General features: G+C 25.1%; 2 protein-coding genes and 1 long non-coding RNA gene across 4 annotated transcripts; 2 read left to right on the top strand and 1 right to left on the bottom strand.

Annotated features, from left to right (window-relative positions):
* Positions 1–1,582: 1,582 nt before the first annotated feature.
* Positions 1,583–11,372, bottom strand: LOC135923926 (death domain-associated protein 6-like). 2 transcript variants are annotated; one of them, XM_065458945.1, is made up of 10 exons: positions 11,273–11,372; positions 11,181–11,228; positions 10,886–11,141; positions 4,933–5,054; positions 4,398–4,590; positions 4,003–4,177; positions 3,485–3,659; positions 2,461–2,611; positions 2,197–2,361; positions 1,583–1,813 (listed from the first exon to the last, which is right to left on the bottom strand). In XM_065458945.1, exons 1-10 carry the CDS (start codon positions 11,333–11,335, stop codon positions 1,743–1,745), a joined length of 1,419 nt encoding a protein of 472 aa, XP_065315017.1. In that variant the 5' UTR covers positions 11,336–11,372; the 3' UTR covers positions 1,583–1,742. The 2 variants fall into 2 exon arrangements, with proteins under 2 accessions (XP_065315017.1, XP_065315018.1); XM_065458946.1 differs by having other exon boundaries at positions 1,584–1,813; positions 2,252–2,361; positions 11,273–11,371.
* Positions 11,373–15,765: 4,393 nt separating this feature from the next.
* Positions 15,766–16,574, top strand: LOC135924756 (uncharacterized). Its single transcript, XM_065459863.1, has 2 exons — positions 15,766–16,103; positions 16,144–16,574. Exons 1-2 carry the CDS (start codon positions 15,867–15,869, stop codon positions 16,552–16,554), a joined length of 648 nt encoding a protein of 215 aa, XP_065315935.1. The 5' UTR covers positions 15,766–15,866; the 3' UTR covers positions 16,555–16,574.
* Positions 16,575–22,481: 5,907 nt separating this feature from the next.
* LOC135925056 (uncharacterized) lies at positions 22,482–23,016 on the top strand. The gene is made up of 2 exons (XR_010571508.1): positions 22,482–22,531; positions 22,667–23,016. It is a non-coding gene; the product is annotated as an uncharacterized LOC135925056 (long non-coding RNA).
* Positions 23,017–23,472: the final 456 nt, after the last annotated feature.

Consider the following 23,472-nt stretch of genomic DNA (forward strand, 5'->3'; position numbering starts at 1 on the left):
TATTTTACTTGGGGAGCAAAAATATATTCAGCTTTAAATTTTTATTAGACCCACAAATTTTAGAACTTTTTTTTCTAATAAAAAATTAAATCAAAATTTGAAAGAAAAAAATATTTGGAATTTCTTTTAATAAAAAATTAAATTAAAATTTGAAAGAAAAATGAATATTTAATTATTTTTTAAAGTTGTAGATTATGATAATTAAATATAAACAAACTTCTGGCAAAATTATTTGTAATCATGAACACTTAGAGAAAAATATATATTTAGGTGATACGTGATTGATAGAGCTATTCCCTCTATAGTTGAAGGTTAAACAGTGCTACGCTGGGTATACCTTATTTCCATCTAACTGGAATAAATTAAGTTGTGTGAAAAATTAAAAATGAGGAGGCATTGTTAAATATATATTTGATAATAAACATGTTTATCATAATAAATATTCAAGTTGCTTAATACTGATGAGCGATTTTAAGAACCACAAGCCATTGAAGAGGCTTAGGAAATAATCGAAATCTGACCAAAATTGTGAATAACCGACTATCAAGATGGGTCTGGAAAATGGTTAATTATAATTTTAAAATAATATATAAAAGTCACTATCACGATTACCCATGAAGGTAACGGAAATGAATAATGAGGCAAAGTACGCTCGGGAAATACCAAGTATTAACATGAATGGTATGATAACGGCTCAAATAGGAGATCAATAAAGATAAGCTAAATAAGGTAAAAAATTATATAGATCTAGCTTGGTCAGGATTTGATAATAACGCAGATTCAGAACTCCAACCGTTTGCAAGTAAAGAAATGAGCTATCCTTAGATAACGGTATAATAGAATGAGATTAGTTATTCCAAATGTCTTGCTTAAAGAATTTTTAAGGCACCTCCATATGCGTCATCCAGGAATTGAAACCATGAAATCAATTTAAAAGCCTTCTACACGTTTGTAGGCAAACCATATATACTTGTACCAACAACAGCCCGTTAGACAGTCATTTAAATGTCCATAGGCTAAGATAAAAACAGTTGGGTAAAGTAAAAACCTAACCCGAGAACTACGCATATAATTAATTACTTTATGAGGTAGGGGAAGGGCTGATTTTAAGTGTCTATGTTAAATAAGTAAATTCTGTTGGTATTAGTATTATGATTGCATTGAACATGTCGTGTTGACCTCGAAAACATATATAAAATTAAATAAATAATTAATAACTGTTATATCATTAAAAATTAATATTGCTTACTCATGTATTAGCATAAAATATATATTTTTTTTAAAATTATTTTGTTTAATATCTATCGTATTTATAAATAATCGCCTGATTTTATATATCATGTGTAGAACGCGTGATTTTGTTCCCAAAAAGTATAAAAAGAGGAGATTTTATAATTATAACGACTTTTTTGTTTTTATATAGTTTTATTATGTTTTTTTTGTAGATATAAATAATAAAGACTTAAAAATTTATCTTTAAATAACCATCATACTTATGTGGATAAAAAAATATTTTATAATAAAATGGTTTAGTAATTAAATATATTTATGTAATTTATTAAAGTTTTTAAAAATTCTTGGAATAATTTCAACAAAGATAATATTATTTGAAAGTCAGAATATAATTACTTCATCTATTATTTTTATATAAAAATTTGATCGTTGCATATAAATACTTTCAATAATACAACCGCCCTAAAATCAGTTATAAATGGTTGACATAACATTACTAAATAAATTTGCTAATCACTTAACAATATCATAGATGTGGAAGGTTGATTGAAAATATCGTCTTGGCAAGTTGATTCATTATCTTAAAATTTAATTATTATTTTTTTAAATTAGAATAAAATACCCTCACAGAACTTTAAATTTTCTTTTATTATAAAAATAAATTTAATATCCTTGTAATCTTATGAATAGGACAGATCTTATTTTAAATTATATTCTAAAAATTATCTAACTATGATTTTTAAAGCCATAAGGGTTTATAAATAATTACAAAAAATGGGAAAAATATTATATAAATCAGAATCGTTAATGTATTATGATACAATATCAAGATAAAAAATTGATCGTGATACTTTTGACAAGTATAGAGAAGACTGTTAAATATACTAGTATCGTATCGAAATACTTTTTTAAACATAATATGCATCGTTAACAATTCTGATATAAATATTTTCTGGTTAAAACCCGATGAGGAATCAGGGAGAGAATTTTTAGATAGACATGAATCCACTAAAATTACATCATTTGAAACTTTATTCGTTGAAACCGATATCGTTTTATTGTCAATAATCTCGTCAACTTTAAGGGGTGGATCAAAATAACTTTTTGTCGCGACAAGAACCGTTTCACCTTATATTGCAAAATTATTTTTTTAAAAAATAAGAAATTTACATCGTTTTAAATAGTAGTTGTTTAGATTGAATAAATTGCAACGTATATAATAATTACTAGTGAGATCTTCCATTATAACAATTTCCTCATCTGTTTGAATTGGTATTTCTTTTTTTCCTGAACTAATTGAACTTGAATTGAGTCGGAAAGATTCTTCCTCTTTACTTTTGTTGATAAAATTCTCCTTTAGGACATACATAGAGGTGAGCTTAATTATAATGAAAGATGTATCAATGATATAAAAGAAAATATACAAATTTAATTGTTAACTCTTGAGTAGTGCAAAAATAACGTCATATTTATTCGTTTATATTTTATATATTTATACTTTAAAAAAAAACGATAAAACCAGAAGGAAAACTGGATAACTTTTTATAAATGAAAAGCATGTGCACAGCAGCAAATTTTTAGAGCGAAGTTAAGCTACAAAGTGTAAAATGATAATAAAAATTTTATTTAGATACTCCATTTTTTAAATTTATTTGGCCAAAACGATATGTAATATAAACTAATTAATTAAAAAAAAATAAATGATATTTAAATAGAAGTCAGTGCCGCCTGGCCAAAGCTTGCGTGACAGGAAAAAAGATTTTCGAGAAGGGCCAGGGAACTTGTCCAAAATATTTTTACAAGCCACTGAAATTTTTTTAAGCAGATAATTATACAAAACTATCTGGTTTTCCTTTATAAAAAAATATAATAGTCATACAACTTGTATAAAATATTTTAAGTGGCCAGGCTGAGTAAAAATTATGGGCCAGGTCAAATAACCCTATAGAAAAGTTGCCAGGTTTAGGTGAATCAGGGATACTTTTTCAAATGTAATGAAAATTCATTTATTACAAAGTTACCCATTTAAGCTAACAAAAAATCAATTTGTTTGGATTTAGCTTTTTTAAAACAGTAATATTGTATCTCATCAGGATATTAATTTCTAATATAAAATGCGTTCCATTAAAAAATATAAATAATATCATGTATATTTTATATGAACGTTTTCCAAAACCGGAATGGAACACAATCAATAAAATATCCTTGTTCCAAATCCCTGTTAAAATTTTCAATATCATCATAATATTACTTGATCCATTTTTTCTTGAGCTAATTGGTAATTTCTCTCTAATAATTTGACGAGATCTGGGTGATCGTGTGTGTGGTAAGGATCATTAGATAAATCAACATTATCCATCAAATGGGAACCAAAATCCATCTTAAAATCCCTGCCTCTTCTGTCTTTCAACAATTGACCGACACTTCTTTATATAATAAAAAAAACAAAGATTAACAAATTTAATTGGTCAGAATAGATAGAGCACCATCCAAATGCCAGGTATAAAAAAGAATTAAATATAAATCGAAAAATTTGAGTTTATGCGTTCGCGTGAGTGAAAAAAAATCCTTCTTATAATATATTGAAAAACTTTGATTTATTTCACTAGTATATTCATTAAATCCTAAAACTTTAAATATGCTACATTATAAAAGACATGATAGGGAATCAAATAATAATTATTCGATACCAATAATATTGCAAATCAGAAATTCATTGTGAATCAAATATGAAATACTATATTTGTTCTTTAAAAAAATAAAGCTAACTTGAAAGCGGATAGTGAGATAGATTCTATATCGATTGGCGCTATGTTCAAACCCTTTTGTAAATTTTTTTCGGTTACGATATTTCGGATATCTGCATAATCCGGGAATGTGAAAAGGAAGCTAGCTTGGTTGATCATTTTTTCGATCGCGCTATTTATTTCAGGATAGTCCGTAACTATATTATATAATTATCAAGTTTTAAACCAGCTTTTATCTTCTATGAAATAAAAAGCTAACTTACAATATACTATCCATTTTTATTTAAATTAATATTTTAATCATAAAAGCATTTTAAAAGTTTAGGTTTAACACTCGATCCCTGAAATATTACCCTCCCCCCTTCTTTTATAAGTCTAAAAGTTTCAAGTTTCTATTTAAAAAAAAATATATACAACCTTTAAAAGAAAGTTTTTCCCTTATAACCCGCCCACAAGAGAAAGATCGACCCTTGAGTTTACGAATAAGTCTCCAAACGTTGAGGGCTTTGCGCTCTAACTTATCTTCCACGATATAAGGCGAGTACTCGTTATCGAGATCATTAAAATCTAATTCCTTCTCCCGGTTTTCTTTAATAGCGTTTTCCAATTGCTGAAAATATTTTGTTTTTCGTAAAAATGCAAATAACTGTTGGATTAGTTTGATCATTCATTTATTTAGTCAGTCGATATTTGTTAATAAACCAATCCTTCTTATATTATTTATACAATTTTGCTTTATTGAATCTATTTCCTTTAGAAATATTTTCAGTTATCAGTAATAGGCTAAAAAAATTGGATTAATTATAGAAGGGGTCTGGTATATTTTGTTTGAGCTGATTTTTAAATCAGATCCGTGATTCAATTCGATATGTAATTGAAGGGTTGTGCATCAGACTAACAAATCGAAGGTTTCTGCCAAATTGTAAATAAATATATTAGTAAAAAAGTAAACTTTTAATTCATTCTCCAAGCGATTGATTCGGTTTTGTCGATCTTTTAATAACTCAATATTTATTTGCTTAGGGCCTAATTTTGATTTAGTGCCAGCTATACGATCGGGCCCAATTTGAGATGCTGATATATATTTATGTGTAAGACTTTATCATATTACTATTACGCAAAAAGCATAAATTGAATGCAAAATTAGAGGAATGTTAATTTGGATATATTCAACTATTTTATCAATTATACGTTAACATTTCAATCAAGAGCGTCACCTGACATTTTTTTGAAGAGGCCTGGGGGGTCATGTGCAATGCTTGGTTATTCAAAGGAGAAGTTTTAATATACCCCAAGTGTACCTTTGGGGAACTAAGTATTTCCGTGGAGGGAGGAAGAAAGTAATGAAGGCCACGGACCAGACCAAAATTTAAATTTTTTATATTTAAAAAAATTCCTAGCTATGCTTCATGCCAAATTTATTGTGCTTATAATTTTATTTTATAAAGGTATCATATATATGTTAAAAAACATTATCATAGATTTATTTTGCAGAATAAATGCTAATATCATTGTTGATAGCTATAATTGAATAGGAGGGATTTAAGGGGGTGACATATCCATTTCGTTTTTAGCCAAGAGTTTATGCATGATAGCTTGCTGTGTCTTATTATAAAACGTGTCTCTTTTGTAATCTAGCTGCCTAGTTTGTAAACCTATAGTATATTCGCTGAACATATAATAAATCAAAATATAATAAGAGTCGTTTTTACACATTTTGTGCGTTTGTTGGTTTTATAAAATGTCAGCTGTGATTTCACTGGTATAATTTTATGGAATTTAGTTCTTTATGCCTTTGAATTTGAAATTTAAGTGAATATTTTTGATGCTTTGATAAATATTTACTTAATTATATGATTTACTAACTTGAGTTTGATAATTATTCTGTAATATGGATTGATTTACTTATATGTACTGCACCATCCATATAAGCCAAACCATTATTTTTCATAGGTTAATATATTTAATTTAGTAGGAATTGAACATATCTTCAATATAGGTAATCTTTGGTGAATTGTGCCAATCTTCTGGTGAAACTTTCTGAAAGTGAGAGATTTTAGAGAAACATGGAAATGGAATAAAAAGGTAATCTTAAAAATTATAAGAATTAAATAGATTTATAAAATATTTGAATAATATCTTTAACTTCTGCAAACCTACATTTTGAGGAAGAGTGTCGAATAGACAAAGGAATAATGGGCATACTTTTCAGCTCAGGGCTCAATGGATGATAAAAATATGATCTCCCCTCTCAATAATTAATCCTAAACCTAATATTTGAGTAAATGAAATGTTTGATGTATCTATGTTTTTAACTTCAAGAAAAAGCCCCCAAACTTCGTATTCAACATTTACAAGATCAATGCTTGCTAAAAATTGGTCTCGTAATTTTTCATCTATATTATCGGTATACTGATAGTTTACATAATTCTTTAAGTAGACTAGAAAATTGCCTATTTGTTCATTTGGCCCTCGTCTGCATCTAAAACTTTATTGGGTTAAAGAATATTATTCTTCTTAAAACCTTATTTGCAGCCTCTACAAAATCCTTATACTTCAAATCTATCAATTTCTTTGGGATATATATCTCTCCAACACACCTAATCTCTCCACACCAAAAAAGTCAATAAAGTTTATCTTCCTCCTCTGTTGTTTTTAACCTATAAATGGCTTCTACATGAGCTAAGTATAATTTAATATCAATTTCACTTTTGTAAGATTCTGATAATTGTATTCATAATATTTATAAGGTTAAGTCAACAAATTTAATCAATATAACAAAAATATCATAATCAATTTAATGTATTTTTATTAATACAAAATTTCATGTTTAGTAACTGGAAATTAAACACATATCCCCTTTTAATCATTTTTACATGAATTCAAACCAAACCCAGTGAAGAGCTATTGAGGATTCAAGTGCATCAAAATTTTGGAGTCCCCTCAAAAATGTTCAAAAATAAAAAACTTGAAACAAAAATAAATATCTAATATCTACCAAGATCAAGAGGAATAAATAATTAATAGTTGGTCCAATAAACTAAATAATCAGAATAGCAGTTAACAAGATTATTATCAGGGTAAAGAAAAAAAATGTACAAAATGTAATTTTCAACATAAATATCCAGCTAAATTTGTGACTTGCCACAAGTGTGTGAAAAGGCCATTATGCTCGTTATTACAAGAGCATTGGGGTAAACTCATTACTAAATACAAACACAATTGCAGTATGAACATAAATAATATGAGAGAAGGGAATGAACAGTGGTATAATCACTATAATCATCATGATAATTCACCAGACTCGATATACCAGGTATTAGAGAAAATGATGAACAGAGTCAAGATAACAGCAAGAATGAAAAATTTATGGCATAATTGAGATTTAATAGGATAATCATCTCTAAGAGCATATGGAAATTCACAGCTAATCGTTTATGGTGAAACAATTGTTAGGATTCAAGTGAAGGTCATCTTCAAGTGGTAATAACAGAGTCGAATTTATTTGGATTACCATGGATTCTAGCTTTCAAAATAAGAATTCCGAGAATTATTAGAATACAGAAGATTGAAGAGGACTTGGAAAATAGGTGGGAATACTTATTGGTTAAATATAGAAAAGCTGATGAAAACCCGGGTTTGATCACAATTTCAAGGTGGAATTAGATATAGACCCTAGTGTTAAATGGAGAAGACAATTTTTTAAAGATTTATAGATAACTTTTAAAATAATGCCAAATGACAAGCAAAAAGAAAATTAGTAAAAATATGAAATACATTTTTTTTTAAATGTGCACAAAATATGAATTTAATTTATTCTTTTTATTATCACACTAGTAGATAGCCAGTCAAAAATGACGGGGTGTGATAATTTTTTTCTTACTTTTATGATAGTTGTTACCTGATATTTGAAAATAATATCCAATTTTTATTCTTTATAACCCCCCCCCCTTCACGCCAGGTTCAATCCATTAAAACTAAGTGTAAATACTATGGTTTGAGTCAAAATATATTTAAAGTTTTTACTTAATAATATCAATATCATTTGTTAAATATTACTGATCACCTATACCTAATATTAAAAAAAATTCCCAAGCAAGGTACGCCATAATAATTTTGAAAAAAATTGTTCCAAGGCCAATGAAAGATCATAATAATTTTGTTAATTGAGAACTGAAAAAAAATATTTAAAAAATCATAATGAATTTATAAATACATTCAAAATCAGATTTTCATGGGCCTTAATTTTTTGATCAGACCGAGCCCAGGACTGCAAAAAAATTTGTTTTAGGCCACTGTCTGACCCATAGTTAATAATAAAAAAATTTGCAAGCATCCAAGCTGATAATAATTTTCCCCAAGTCCAGCCCAAAATAATTAATAAAAATATTTTCCAAGTCCAGCCCAACCCATTGTAATTTTAAAAATTTGTTCCCAGCCTGGAGATAGGTAAATCTCTAAAAATCATCTCTATTTTTTATTCATTTTAACCCCACTCACCCCTACTTTAGACCAAGGCCAACCCATTAAGACTAAGAGTGAATACTATTTTTTTGAGCATGAGCCTTGGTTTTTTGATCAGGCCTGGCCATGTCCTAAAAAAAAAATTTCAGGCTAATGTCTAACTCATATTTAAAATTAAAAATTTTTTAAGCATATGACCATAATAATTTTTTTTTCGCAAGCCAGGTCCAAGCGCATATTAATTGTGAAAAATATTTGCCAAGCCCAGCAAAACTTATAATATTTAATTTTTTCCTTGGATCCAGAAAAATAAGTCCAATGTAAGGGGTTTATAAGAATTAAATCTGTCTTATATCTACATTTTTTTGCCATTCTATATTATTGAGAAAATTTTTCAAAATAATTTATTATCAAATGTAGGGGAAATATCTGATTAACCACCCATCATTCTACTGGTTAATTCCTGGCATTTTTATGAAATTCATGAATACATATTAAAGTACCATGCCTTTTATAAATTAGTGAAAAATGTTCATCCTAATTTAAATTTTAAACAGACAACCAACCCTCCAAATAATATGTGATTTATTACTTAGGTACAAAATATAAAATTAAATTGAAGACCTTGTTATTAAATTACAATAGAAAAAATAAAAAGATATTCTAAGTTAACAAATAATAGGAGGTTAATTCAAAAATTATATATAAGTAAAACAAAAAGGTTATACATTTAATCAAAAATGTTATAATAAGTTATATGAATAACATATATTCAACAATTATAAAGTGATGAGAAAATTTACAAAACTATGGAATGCATGTAAAAAGGCATCTTCAGAAAAGATAAGAGAGATATTCAGTTGAAAATTGCATGAATAACATGGAATAGCCTATACAAAGCAAAAATGGCAAAATTCTAAAAATATCAGCTATGCTAATGGTACTTGAGTTGTATTAAATAACAAAACCAAAATCTGCTTCCATAATAAAAATTCCATTGATTTACCAAGTTTCAAAATTACAGACCTAAGATATTTCATAAAAGTGATAATTCATAAAGCATTGCTTTTAATTTAATTCTTCCATCATCAAATTAAGGAGAATATACTAATTTTTTGTCAAACTTGATGATCTATCAGTTAGTAATCATATAAATGCAAATATTTACTTATGCATAAAGATTACCTAATTAAAAGATATATAATTGTATAAAATTCAAATATATCCATTCTTCAATAAAATCTTTATTGTAAGAAATATTTGATAATTTAAACATTGATACTGTAAAAATTTAAATATGAACCCTTTGATGAAATGGTTGGGCTATATTTTTTGTCTTCTAGTTAGGTATCTTGGGTATAATCATCATTAAAAATATCATATATAATCAGATGCCATTATAACCCATTGATTTACCAAATTGCAAAATTATAGACCTATGATTATAGATAGATAGAGGATATTATAATGAAATCACATGGTCAAGTCCGGCTTCCTATATATCATTTTGCCAAGGATGGAACCACCAAGTTGGATTTAAAAAAATGATCTTTGCTGGCGAACCCAAATCCAACAGATTTGTAAGTGATGCTCTTGCCGATTAGGCCACAGACGCTTTTCAAAAAATAAATTTGTCCAAATGAAAAATAAATAAATTACAAATTTGATACTAAGAATTCTAGTATATATGTAATGGTAGCTTAAATAAATGAATGTTTGATATGTGATATTATCATTGGACTAAATAAGCTATGGTTTATTATTGGACCGAATAAGATATAGTTTAAAAGAATAATATTGGCTATTACGTTGTGACACTGTGACTATATATTATGATAGATTATAGATATTATCAAACCCCAAGGATTAAACTACCAAGTTAGATTTTTTAAAAAATTCAGATTTGTAAGAGATGCTCTTGCCAATTAGGCTATAGACGCTTTTCAAAATTCACGATTTTTTAAATACTGTGACATGGCTTTTATATATATTATAGATAGATAGATATTATCATCTCCCCAAGGATGAAACCATCAAGTTATATTAAGAAAAAAAAATGATCAAAAAAAATACATTGTTGGGATTCGAACCTAAGTCTATCAGGTTTGTAAGCAACGTTCTTGCCGATTAGGCCACAGACACTTTCAAAATTGACAATTTTTTAAATATATATTATAAATTGTGAAAGTGTGACAAGGCTTATATATATATTATTATAGATATTGTGATATTTCATATATAAATTTAAAATTTTTCAGGCCAATTTTCATGACTTATTATTAAAAATAAATAAAACAACCATTGGCCGGATCTGGTAATTCTATTATAATGGACACAAAATTTTAGCCTATATTTATTGTTAATCATATTTTGATCAATTAGCATTATAAAAAGTGATGTTAAATATTAATATATTTAGAATAAAATTTTAAAAAACTTACCAAATTGTTTTGATGGATTTAGTTTTGAGATATTTTTATCAGTATTTAAAGAAATACTTAGTTCAAATAATTTAAAATAAATTTGTTTTGTTTGATTTGGCAAATTATTTTCTATAAGTTTCCGAATATCTTTAAAAAGATTTTGAAGATTATTATTCTCAAAAATTTTTGGTGATGTATTTTTTAAACATTGTTTTATTAATTCTGCTAAATGTGAATTCTTTTGTTCAAGAAAATTGGAGACTACTTTGATAAACTATAAAAATTTATCTTTAAATAATTTAATTTATGTTACTCTTTCAATTGATAATAACTCAGGATTTGAGTTTTCTATTATTCTTTCCTAAATTTAAAGTATTTTTTTAAAAAAATATTATATTACTAAACCTCAACAATTTCTTCTTCATCTGATGAGACAAGGTCGACAACTAAGTGCTTCAAGTGCTTCATAAATAAAATAAATACGATACCAAAAGAAGTAACCGTTTAACCGAAATTGTTTCAGCTGTTTTATATAATCAAAGACCTGCCTAAAATGAGCGGACGGAAATTCTATGAAGGCCGTTAACCCTTCATAAAATTATGCTGATTTTTTTCTCAAGGATACCAACAAACCTTGTACCCAAGTGTAATTTAACAAAAATGAGTGGAACTTACCCTTTCATATTTTGTAATAGTGAGATTTAGTAATGAGTATTATAAAAGATTTTTTTCTCAAGGATACCAACAAACCTTGTACACAAGTGTAATTTAACAAAAATGAGTGGAACTTACCCTTTCATATTTTGTAATAGTGAGATTTAGTAATGAGTATTATAAAAGATTTTTTTCTCAAGGATACCAACAAACCTTGTACACAAGTGTAATTTAACAAAAATGAGTGGAACTTACCCTTTCATATTTTGTAATAGTGAGATTTAGTAATGAGTATTATAAAAGAAAATATAATTTAGTTGGACGGAAATTCTATGAAGGCCAACCCTTCATAAAATTATGCTGATTTTTTTCTCAAGGATACCAACAAACCTTGTACCCAAGTGTAATTTAACAAAAGTGAGTGGAACTTACCCTTTCATATTTTGTAATAGTGAGATTTAGTAATGAGTATTATAAAAGAAAATATAATTTAGTTATCTTATCTATTTTTAAACCCATAGAATAACCACATCAGTAATATAGAATTAGTTAAGAATATTTAAATCCATAGAATTAACACATCAATAATATAAAATGAATTAAGAATATATAGTAGTTTCCATTTCATCGTTAATTTTAATTCATTGAGTCTATAAATAAACAAATGATAAATAAAATTAAATACTAATTCAAAAAACAGTACAACCACTTATCGATAATACTAGATCAATTAATAACATTTGTTGAGTCCCAATCAGGGTTTAACATTTGCTCAAAATTCAAAAATCTTCACAGATCGTTGCTCTTTTGAAGATCAAAATATGCGAAGATTTTTTCGCTAAAAAAAATTTTGAGCTTGCTCAAAGAAGATTTTTGAGCAAAATAAAAAATATTTTTTGTAAAAAAATCTTCTATAATTTTGAGAAAATATTTTGAGAATTTTATAATAAAATAAAATCTTTTGTAAGGAAATCTTTATTAAAATATTTTTGAAATTTTGATCTTAAAATTTTTTGGTAAATTCTTTAAAAATAAAATTTTTGATATATATTTTTTTTTATTTTATTATTATGTTAATGAAAATATTTTTTTTGAATAGGTTGTGAATGTGAGAATTGGTCATTATACCGACTGCATTTTTTTTAATATTTGGAATAAGTAAAATAGTGATTATTTTAAAAATGTAATGTCATAATTTTAATGTTTTATATTTAATGTAAACTATAAAAGTGACAATTGTCATAATACTCATCTCAGAACCTTTAAAAATAATTATAATTAAAAAAGGCTAGTTGAGCATGTTTTGAGATGGTTTCAGTGATTGTAAAGCATATAAAGGTGACAATTGTCATAATAACATATGTTTTAATTGGAAATAGAGAAAAATGATTATTTCAACATGAATTAATATAATGTGTAAACTATAAAAGTGACAATTGTCATAATATTCATAACAGAACCTATAAAAATAATTTTATTTTTAGGTATTAAATAGGCGAGAAAAAATTTTTTGAGCATGTTTCGAGATGGTTTTAATGATTGTAAAAATTGTCACAATCGTTATTTTTGAACTTTTTTAAAGCAAGTAGATAAAAATTTATTAAATATAAAATTAAATGTGGATGTACCATAGAGCAGTGACAATTGTCATAATCGTTATTTTTGAACTTTTTTGAATTTTTTTGAAGCAACAGAGTAAAATAATAAATTGTAAACATGTTAAATTGAAATTTAAATGTGGATGTACCATAGAAAAGTGACAATTGTCATAATCGTTATTTTTAATCTTTTTTGAATTTTTTTGAAGCAAAAGGGTAAAATTATATATTGTAAACATGTTAAATAAAAATTTCAGTGAAGATGTACCATAGAAATGTGACAATTATCATAATTGTTATCTTTGAACTTTTTTGAATTTTTTTAAAGCAAATAGGTAAAAATATATATTGTAAACCTGTTAAATTAAAATATCAGTGAATATATACCATAGAAAAGTGACAATTGTCATAATCGTTATTTTTAATCTTTTTTGATTTTTTTTGAAGAAATTATATATTGTAAACTTATTAAATTAAAATTTCATTGAAGATCTACCATAGAAAAGTGAAAATTGTCTTAATTGTCATTTTTAATCCCTTTTAAATTTTTTTGAACTTACAGGGTAAAATAATAAATTGTAAACTTTTTAAATTTAAATGTGGATGTACTATAGATAAGTGACAATTGTCATAATGGCCATTTTTAATCTTTTTTGAATTTTTTTGAAGCAAAAGGGTAAAATAATAAATTATAAACATCATTAATTAAAATTTAAATGAGGATGTACCATAGAAATGTGACAATTGTCATAAACGTTTATTTTAATCTTTTTTGAATTTTTTTGAAGCAAAAGGGTAAAATTATATATTGTAAACATGTTAAATAAAAATTTCAGTGAAGATGTACCATAGAAATGTGACAATTATCATAATTGTTATCTTTGAACTTTTTTGAATTTTTTTATAAGCAAATAGGTAAAAATATATATTGTAAACCTGTTAAATTTAAATTTCAGTGAATATGTACCATAGAAAAGTGACAATTGTCATAATCGTTATTTTTAATCTTTTTTGATTTTTTTTGAAGAAATTATATATTGTAAACTTATTAAATTAAAATTTCACTGAAGATCTACCATAGAAAAGTAAAATTGTCTTAATCGTCATTTTTAATCTTTTATAAATTTTTTTGAACTTACAGGGTAAAATAATAAATTGTAAACTTGTTAAATTTAAATGTGGATGTACCATAGATAAGTGACAATTGTCATAATGGCCATTTTTAATCTTTTTGGAATTTTTTTGAAGCAAAAGGGTAAAATAATAAATTATAAACATCATTAATTAAAATTTAAATGAGGATGTACCATAGAAATGTGACAATTGTCATAAACGTTTATTTTAATCTTTTTTGAATTTTTTTTAAGCAAAAGGGTAAAATTATATATTGTAAAATGTTAAATTAAAATTTCAGTGGAGATCTACCATAGAAAAGTGACAATTGTCATAATCGTTATTTTTAATCTTTTTTGAATTATTTTGAAGCAAAAGTATAAAATTATATATTGTAAACATGTTAAATTAAAATTTAAATGAGGATGTACCATAGAAAAATGACAATTGTCATAATCATTATGATCATTTTAGAATTTATTTGCTGAAACGAGCAGGTTTTTAGCTGAAGCCCATCCATGGGCGGCCTAGCTTAATAATTTTAAAAAGTGCGAGCGAATCGGTTACAAAATTTTAACAATTAGCGGGCTAAAAAATTTTAACTTTAGTTTATTATTTAAAATCTATTAGGTAAACATTAAAAAGAATCTATGAATATAATTCCCAGGAAATAAAATTCCCATTTTTTAAGATATTAAAAATTACAAAATTAGTAAAATAGTCACTATTCTTAAATCTTTCTACATCTACATGTTGGTACCAATTAACATTATATTGTTTATTATATATAATCTTTTAGATTTTTCCTCACAGGAAGAACCATCTTATTCTCAAAATATTTCAAATTCAGTTTTATTTGGTATAACAAATAATTCTTAACCCAATCAAATAAATTTTTCTACAATAAACTCTGATACCTATCATAAACCACAAAAGAAATATAGCAATTGGAGTCAGGAAAAAATATAAATAGCCATAAACAGAATAAGAGGCTATCCGTCAAACTCCCTGCTTCAAGGGGGAAAACGTATCGGTTTTGGGTACCATTACAGCAATGAAAATTAAAAAAAAATTTGAATTCAATTTTATAAAAAAAAAATTATATAATACTTTTTTTCAATCTGGTGCCGCCTCGCTGGCACCAGCAAATTTCATTTTTTTGAGATTTTTATTTTCTTTAATTCATAAGGCAAAACATTAAATAAAAATAAATAAAGGAGGGAGAGAGAGAGACAATGGGAAAAACGAAAAGAAAAGAAAATGCATTTTTTATATCTTCATTTAACATTTGATTTTTTATAAATATAAAAAAAAAACATTAAATAAATGTATCCCATCCAAATTTATAAATGGGGGTTTTATTTGGCCTCAATAAAACAATTATTTTATTCATTTTTTTTATTTTATATTACATTAATTCCTGATTTTTTATTTCAAAATATAATAAACAAGTGAAAATAAAAATAAAAGGAAAAAACAAGAAAGTTAAAATTAAAAATTACAAAATTTTTTTTTTATATATAATGCAAAATAAAAAAAATCTCAAAGATATTCTAAAGGAGCATTTTTTAATCGATTCTTCTGATATTATCCTATTAGGTACATCAGTCCTTTTCCCATTATACAAATTCACAATGAAATTACAAAAAAGTAATATTGTAATAGGTGATTTTTTTGCTTCATGGCTAGAATGCAAAATGGAGCTGGAGGAAATGGATAATAATTTATCTAAAAGTATGTTGGAATGTTTAAACATTAGAGAAAGCTATCTTTTTCAAAATGACGCATTTCGTAGTGCGATATATATGGATCATAGATTCCATTATGAAAATGGAAAATATCCTTTGGAAGAAGATAAAATATTGGCCAGGGTAAATTAATAAATTTATAATATACATCTTTTTATTTTAGGAACATATATTTGCAACTTGGAAACAATTGCAAGCTATTGACCCTCATGAAGAAAATACAACTCTAGTTATGCCTTCCACTAGTGATTATAAAAAAACAAAACTTGACCTTTACATTGAGCGTGATTGCAAGAAGGGACCTATATTTTATGAATTATGTAATAGCGATATCAAGCTAAAAATAAAATCGTTATTATACAACAAAAGATTGCCATCCTCACAAGATATTTTGCAATATTGGGTTTCAAGAAAACACCAAGATGCAGAATTATTTAAATTATCTCAAATAATTCTTGCTGCTCCTTGCACCCAAATCTCAGTTGAGAGAGCATTTAGTGCATTGGCACTAACTGTAACCTCTCTAAGGACAAGATTAGACAAAGATATACTTGATGATATTTTAATTATATAGCTTAATCGTACATTGTTAAATAATGTGATATTTTAAATAATTATTTATATAACCTATTTCATTATAAAGTTATTGTTTACATTGAAATTTTAATAAATAAAAATTCATATATATAACTGATTTAGATTTTTTGTATGAATAGTATAATCAGAGGGGGGCGTATTTTACTAGATATATCCAAATAGTAGTTTCTAAGATCTAAAATTGATTTAAAAGATTAAAGAAAAAATATTTTTAAATTTGTTGTTCCCAAAAATATCATGTTTATATTGATGCATCTTTCTAGTTCAACTCCGTTCCGGTTGGCTCTAAAAATTTAACATATATGATACTATTATCATCTGCCCAGAGGTTTAAGTGTTTCCCAACAAGATCATATTAACCTAATTTAAAAATAATGGATATGACTATGAGTAATGTGATAATTTCAAAATATATATATTAAAATAATTTCAAAAGGGAGTTGAGAATTAGATATGTCACTTATCTATGGTACATATTCACTGAAATTTTAATTTAACATGTGTACAATTTATTATTTTACCCTTTAAGTTCAAAAAAATTAAATAAAAAATTAAAAATGATAATTGTCACTTTTCTATGGTAGATCTCCACTGAAATTTTAATTTAACATGTTTACAATATATAATTTTACCCTTTTGCTTAAAAAAAATTCAAAAAAGATTAAAATAAACGTTTATGACAATTGTCACATTTCTATGGTACATCCTCATTTAAATTTTAATTAATGATGTTTATAATTTATTATTTTACCCTTTTGCTTCAAAAAAATTCAAAAAAGATTAAAAATGGCCATTATGACAATTGTCACTTATCTATAGTACATCCACATTTAAATTTAAAAAGTTTACAATTTATTATTTTACCCTGTAAGTTCAAAAAAATTTAAAAGGGATTAAAAATGACAATTAAGACAATTTTCACTTTTCTATGGTAGATCTTCAATGAAATTTTAATTTAATAAGTTTACAATATATAATTTCTTCAAAAAAAATCAAAAAAGATTAAAAATAACGATTATGACAATTGTCACTTCTCTATGGTACATATTCACTGATATTTTAATTTAACAGGTTTACAATATATATTTTTACCTATTTGCTTTAAAAAAATTCAAAAAAGTTCAAAGATAACAATTATGATAATTGTCACATTTCTATGGTACATCTTCACTGAAATTTTTATTTAACATGTTTACAATATATAATTTTACCCTTTTGCTTCAAAAAAATTCAAAAAAGATTAAAAATAACGATTATGACAATTGTCACTTTTCTATGGTACATCCACATTTAAATTTCAATTTAACATGTTTACAATTTATTATTTTACTCTGTTGCTTCAAAAAAATTCAAAAAAGTTCAAAAATAACGATTATGACAATTGTCACTGCTCTATGGTACATCCACATTTAATTTTATATTTAATAAATTTTTATCTACTTGCTTTAAAAAAGTTCAAAAATAACGATTGTGACAATTTTTACAATCATTAAAACCATCTCGAAACATGCTCAAAAAATTTTTTCTCGCCTATTTAATACCTAAAAATAAAATTATTTTTATAGGTTCTGTTATGAATATTATGACAATTGTCACTTTTATAGTTTACACATTATATTAATTCATGTTGAAATAATCATTTTTCTCTATTTCCAATTAAAACATATGTGAAATAAGTATTATGACAATTGTCACCTTTATATGCTTTACAATCACTGAAACCATCTCAAAACATGCTCAACTAGCCTTTTTAAATTATAATTATTTTTAAAGGTTCTGAGATGAGTATTATGACAATTGTCACTTTTATAGTTTACATTAAATATAAAACATTAAAATTATGACATTACATTTTTAAAATAATCATTATTACTTATTCCAAATATTAAAAAAAATGCAGTCGGTATTATGACCAATTCTCACATTTACAACCTATTCAAAAAAAATATTTTCATTAACATAATAAAATAAAAAAAAATATATATCAAAAATTTTATTTTTAAAGAATTTACCAAAAAATTTTAAGATCAAAATTTCAAAAATATTTTAATAAAGATTTCCTTACAAAAGATTTTATTTATTATAAAATTCTCAAAATATTTTCTCAAAATTATAGAAGATTTTTTTACAAAAAATATTTTTTATTTTGCTCAAAAATCTTCTTTGAGCAAGCTCAAAATTTTTTTTAGCGAAAAAATCTTCGCAAAAAATTGATCTTCAAAGATTTTTTCCTCAAAATTTTGGGCGAAAAAAATCTTCAAATTTTTATTTGAAGATTTTTGTAAAACCCTGGTCCCAATATTGCACCGGATAAACCCCACCCAAAAAAAGAGAATTCGTCAAAATTTCTTAATCATCATTCTTTCGCGTAAAATATATAATTATATTATTATTTAATTTTTACAATAATTCATAGGCACAGTGGGGGGGGGGGCTTTGGAAATTTGCCTGATCTCGTAAATTTCATTTCAAGCTAATAACCCCCCCCCCCCCCCCCCACACACACCACGACCTTCTCTCTTTAAAAATTTCTACAATATATATTACCTTTTATTTTCATTTAAAAACTAGGACTTCACCGATCCACAATTATTTAACCAATCCGATATATATTTCAAATGGCACCTATACTAATTATTTAGAATTAGATTTTTTGTCATTATTTTACATAATATAAGATAATTGAATAACAAAAATCGGTGTATAAATATTTTTAAAGCGTTTTAATCAGAATATTTACTTATCCCGGTATATTTTGAATTGAATGTGTTCAATTTTGACTCCTGTCACCTTACCACGTGCCTTATAAGATGACTGCTATCATAAGTTCAAAAATATTCCATTTTTTATAAATATTTAGGGATTATTATTTTACTGTTAAAAATTAATTACTAGCTTCAAAAACATTGGTGACCATTTTAAAACCATACTATAAATCTGATATCTAAACCAAAATATAATTGATGTTAGTTAGGTAGTTAACCTTACAAATTAATATATTAATCATAAATATCTATATTATAATTTTTGTCATCGTTACGTCATGTCATCGGTACGTCAGGTCATCGATACGTCATGTCATCGGTACGTATTTTTTTATATTTTTTTTATTTGTTGATTTTATTTTATTTTATTCATACAGATGAATGGAATTGATGGTGTTGAATTGATAAAAACTTCCTCAAATTTGTAAATATGAATAAAACTTTTTATTTCACTTTATCCTTTCTTTTTTTTTTTAGATTACCTTATCAATTTTCATCTCATATTATCAATTACACATTAATGAAATCTTTTTATACTCATATTTTTCTTTCATAACCAATAATAAGAAGATAACCAAGTATATTCAAATATTTAAATATTCTTATCCTAACCTATTTATACTTAATAACATTACATTCATCATATTATTTTTTAACTTTTAGAATATCATAATAGGCTTGATAAGTCCCCCAAAAAATTTTTTCTGATGATAGCCAAACCTTATCAATTCCTTTAATTTAATTTAATTTTATTATTTTTATAATATAATAATTTATAGCTTCTTTTTCCCCCTCCTTTTTAATCTTATTTTTTAATTACCTTACAATTAATTAACCTTAACATTACATTCATCATGTTATTTTTTAACTTTTAGAATATCATAATAGGCTTGATAAGTCCCCCAAAAATTTTTTTTGATGATAGCCCTCCAACTAATTTGTTGATTTTATTTTATTTTATTCATACAGATGAATGGAATAGATGGTGTACACGTACCTAACATACATGAATTGATAAAAACAATATTCCCTCAAATTTGTAAATATTAATGAAACTTTTTATTTCACTTAATCCTTTCTTTATTTTTTAGATTACCTTATCAATTTTCATCTCATATTATCAATTAAATATTAATGATCTTTTTATACTCATATTTTTCTTTCATAACCAATAATTAAGAAGATAACCAAGTATATTAAAATATTTAAATATTCTTATCCTAACCTATTTATACTTAATAACATTACATTCATCATATTATTTTTTAACTTTTAGAATATCATAATAGGCTTGATAAGTCCCCCAAAAATTTTTTTCTGATGATAGCCAAACCTTATCAATTCCTTTAATTTAATTTTTATTATTTTTATAATATAATAATTATACCTTCTTCCCCCCCCCCCCTTTTTAATCTTATTTTTTAATTACCTTACAATTAATTAACCTTTATCTTATTAACATTACATTCATCATGTTATTTTTTAACTTTTAGAATATCATAATAGGCTTGATTGATAAGTGCTCCAAAAATAATTTCTGATGATAGCCCTCCAACTACTAGAAATATGCATCTAATATTGACCCATCTACCGGTTTTACATTATTTTAATGTTTGTTTAATTTCAACAATAGCTTATTTATATTTTTGCCTGATTTCTTTATTTGTCTAGGCTAACCCTAATCCCTCACATTGCTACAAAACATGATGAATATATTATTAAAGATAAGCAAAGAAAATAATGACGATTTAACAAACGCCTTACCCGTTCTAGAGTTACTGGTAGACAAAATAATAAAGAACTACGCTTGAAATTAACTCCTCTGGAGGTTTATTTATTTATTTTATCTTATATTATATATATATAATTAGCATATAAGTTTCATTAGTGTTTAATGGCACTTTTATTTAAATAGATAGCATTTTTTTTATATTTAAAATAAAATATAGACAAATAATTTGAGAAATGCAAGACATACATTAAATTTATCCGAAAAGCTACAATAAACCTATATAATAAACAAAAATTTATTTTTTATATATAATTATAATTGATCATATTACCAAAAAGTATAAGAGTCGGTTATTTTTATTTTATTTGTCATGATTCTCTAATAAGTGGTTTGCCCAGGCCTTCCCAGTTTCCCTTCATACCGAATTCACATGTTTTTTTTTACATCTTAAACTTATTGGTAAATCATATAATTCCCCTTCATGTGATGATAAACAATTAAAAATTTAACTATCTTCTAGGTAGGAAAAAATTTTCATAATTATATTGGATACGACTGGGCTTGGAACCTCAAAATTTATATTAGCTTGCACCTGACATGGGAATATCCTTAATTGAGCTGGGCTGGATAAACTTTTATAATTATATGCTTCCTAATATTGTGAGGGATCTGGCATGACATCTATCGTAAAAAAATGAATAAAAATCTAATTCCCCGTCATTTTTGACGGGCTTTCTATAATTAAAAATATTAAAAAGTTAAACTATTAAAAATCCTAATATGAAGAATTATTATTTAAAAAAAAACACTTATTGAATTAAAATTAGGGTGTGAAATTAAAATTTTTTTTTAAAGAGAGGGAAATGTGAATAATATTATTGAAAATATTAATTTATAAATAAAAATAAATTTAAACACTAAAACGCGAAAAAATAAATTGGACACTAAAACGCTAAAAATTAAAACGCTAAAAATATTAATAACAATCTTATTGATTTATCATTCTTCACTTATTTTATATCCAACTTGATGAATTATTATTTTTCATTATTCGCAACTTACTGATGATAACAATTTTGAAAAATGTTAATAATAACAACTGAGTACTACCAAGCAAGCTATATGACAAAATCATGATTTATGGAGACAACTTTCGATAAGGATATCAAGCTTACGATTTAAACTAGCCAACGATTAAGATGTGACTGATGCAACATTGACAACCAAAACGATAAACCATTTGGACAACAAACTCTCTATGACTGCTTAGATAAACTTATGAGAAGGCTTTTTTAGTAGAGGGAGAATATTATATTATAGAAATTAATAAATTAATATATTATATATTTTGGTTAATAAATAGTATATGTTTATAATGTAACGTACATTCATTTAATTCTGTTTATTCAAATCGCGCATTCATTTAATTCTGTTTATTCAAATCGCGCATAGTAAAAGTAAATAAATGAACATTTTAATATTTCTTTATTTTAGTGTTCTGAGGTCTTCCTTTTTTCTTTCTTCTAAAATTAATAAATATTTAGAAATATCCAATGAACACATTTTTATACCTATAATCTCCTCTACATTAGGTAGCTGTGCATTAACCTTATTCAAGGAACTCGATTCTCTTATTCGTAAAATCAATTATGAACACAGGGGAGGTTTTTACCTTAGGGAGACTCTCCATTGCCATTTATAAATCGAATTACATCAGTTTCATTGGGAATCTCTTTCCTAAAGAGATAACATAATTTTTTTTAAAAATCCTTTTTACATATTTTATTTTTTTTATATATAATAATACACCTTTTTACATTATTTAATTTTATGTTCTTATATTTTAACATATGATGGTATTAAAATTATGATGAAGTATATATGTTATATTTATAATACTTGTATTATATATAATTTATTTAAATAAAAAATTTTAATTTTTCTCACTCTTTATTTTTCCACACAAATCTAAAATAAATTTAGTTAATATTTTGTAAATAAGACAATGATATTTATATTTATTTTTTTAAATAAAAATAAAAAGTATTTTTTGTAAGAGTACATTTTTGAATAGATTTTTTATTATTCAAATTGATAGAAATTTTTTTTTATAAAAATAATATTCAAATTTTTAATTTTCATAATCTCCAAAAAAGATAGAATATAAGAGATTATCATTCAAATTTTTTTTTAGATTCTTAAAGCGAAGATTTTTTTGAATATGTTTTCCGAATTCTCATAACCATAATTTAAAATTGTCGAATAAGTAATTTAATATTTGTCAAGTGATATGATGTAATTAAAATTATCCTTAAATAGTTGGTTGAATGCTTGATTTTACCCCATCTTATTGCAATTCAAATAAAACTAAGTTTTATCTTAACATAACTGCTCTCTT

This window comes from Gordionus sp. m RMFG-2023, chromosome 2, assembly GCF_954871325.1.
Source record: "Gordionus sp. m RMFG-2023 chromosome 2, tfGorSpeb1-WG-v2, whole genome shotgun sequence".
Taxonomy (NCBI): Eukaryota; Metazoa; Nematomorpha; class Gordioida; order Chordodea; family Parachordodidae; genus Gordionus; species Gordionus sp. m RMFG-2023.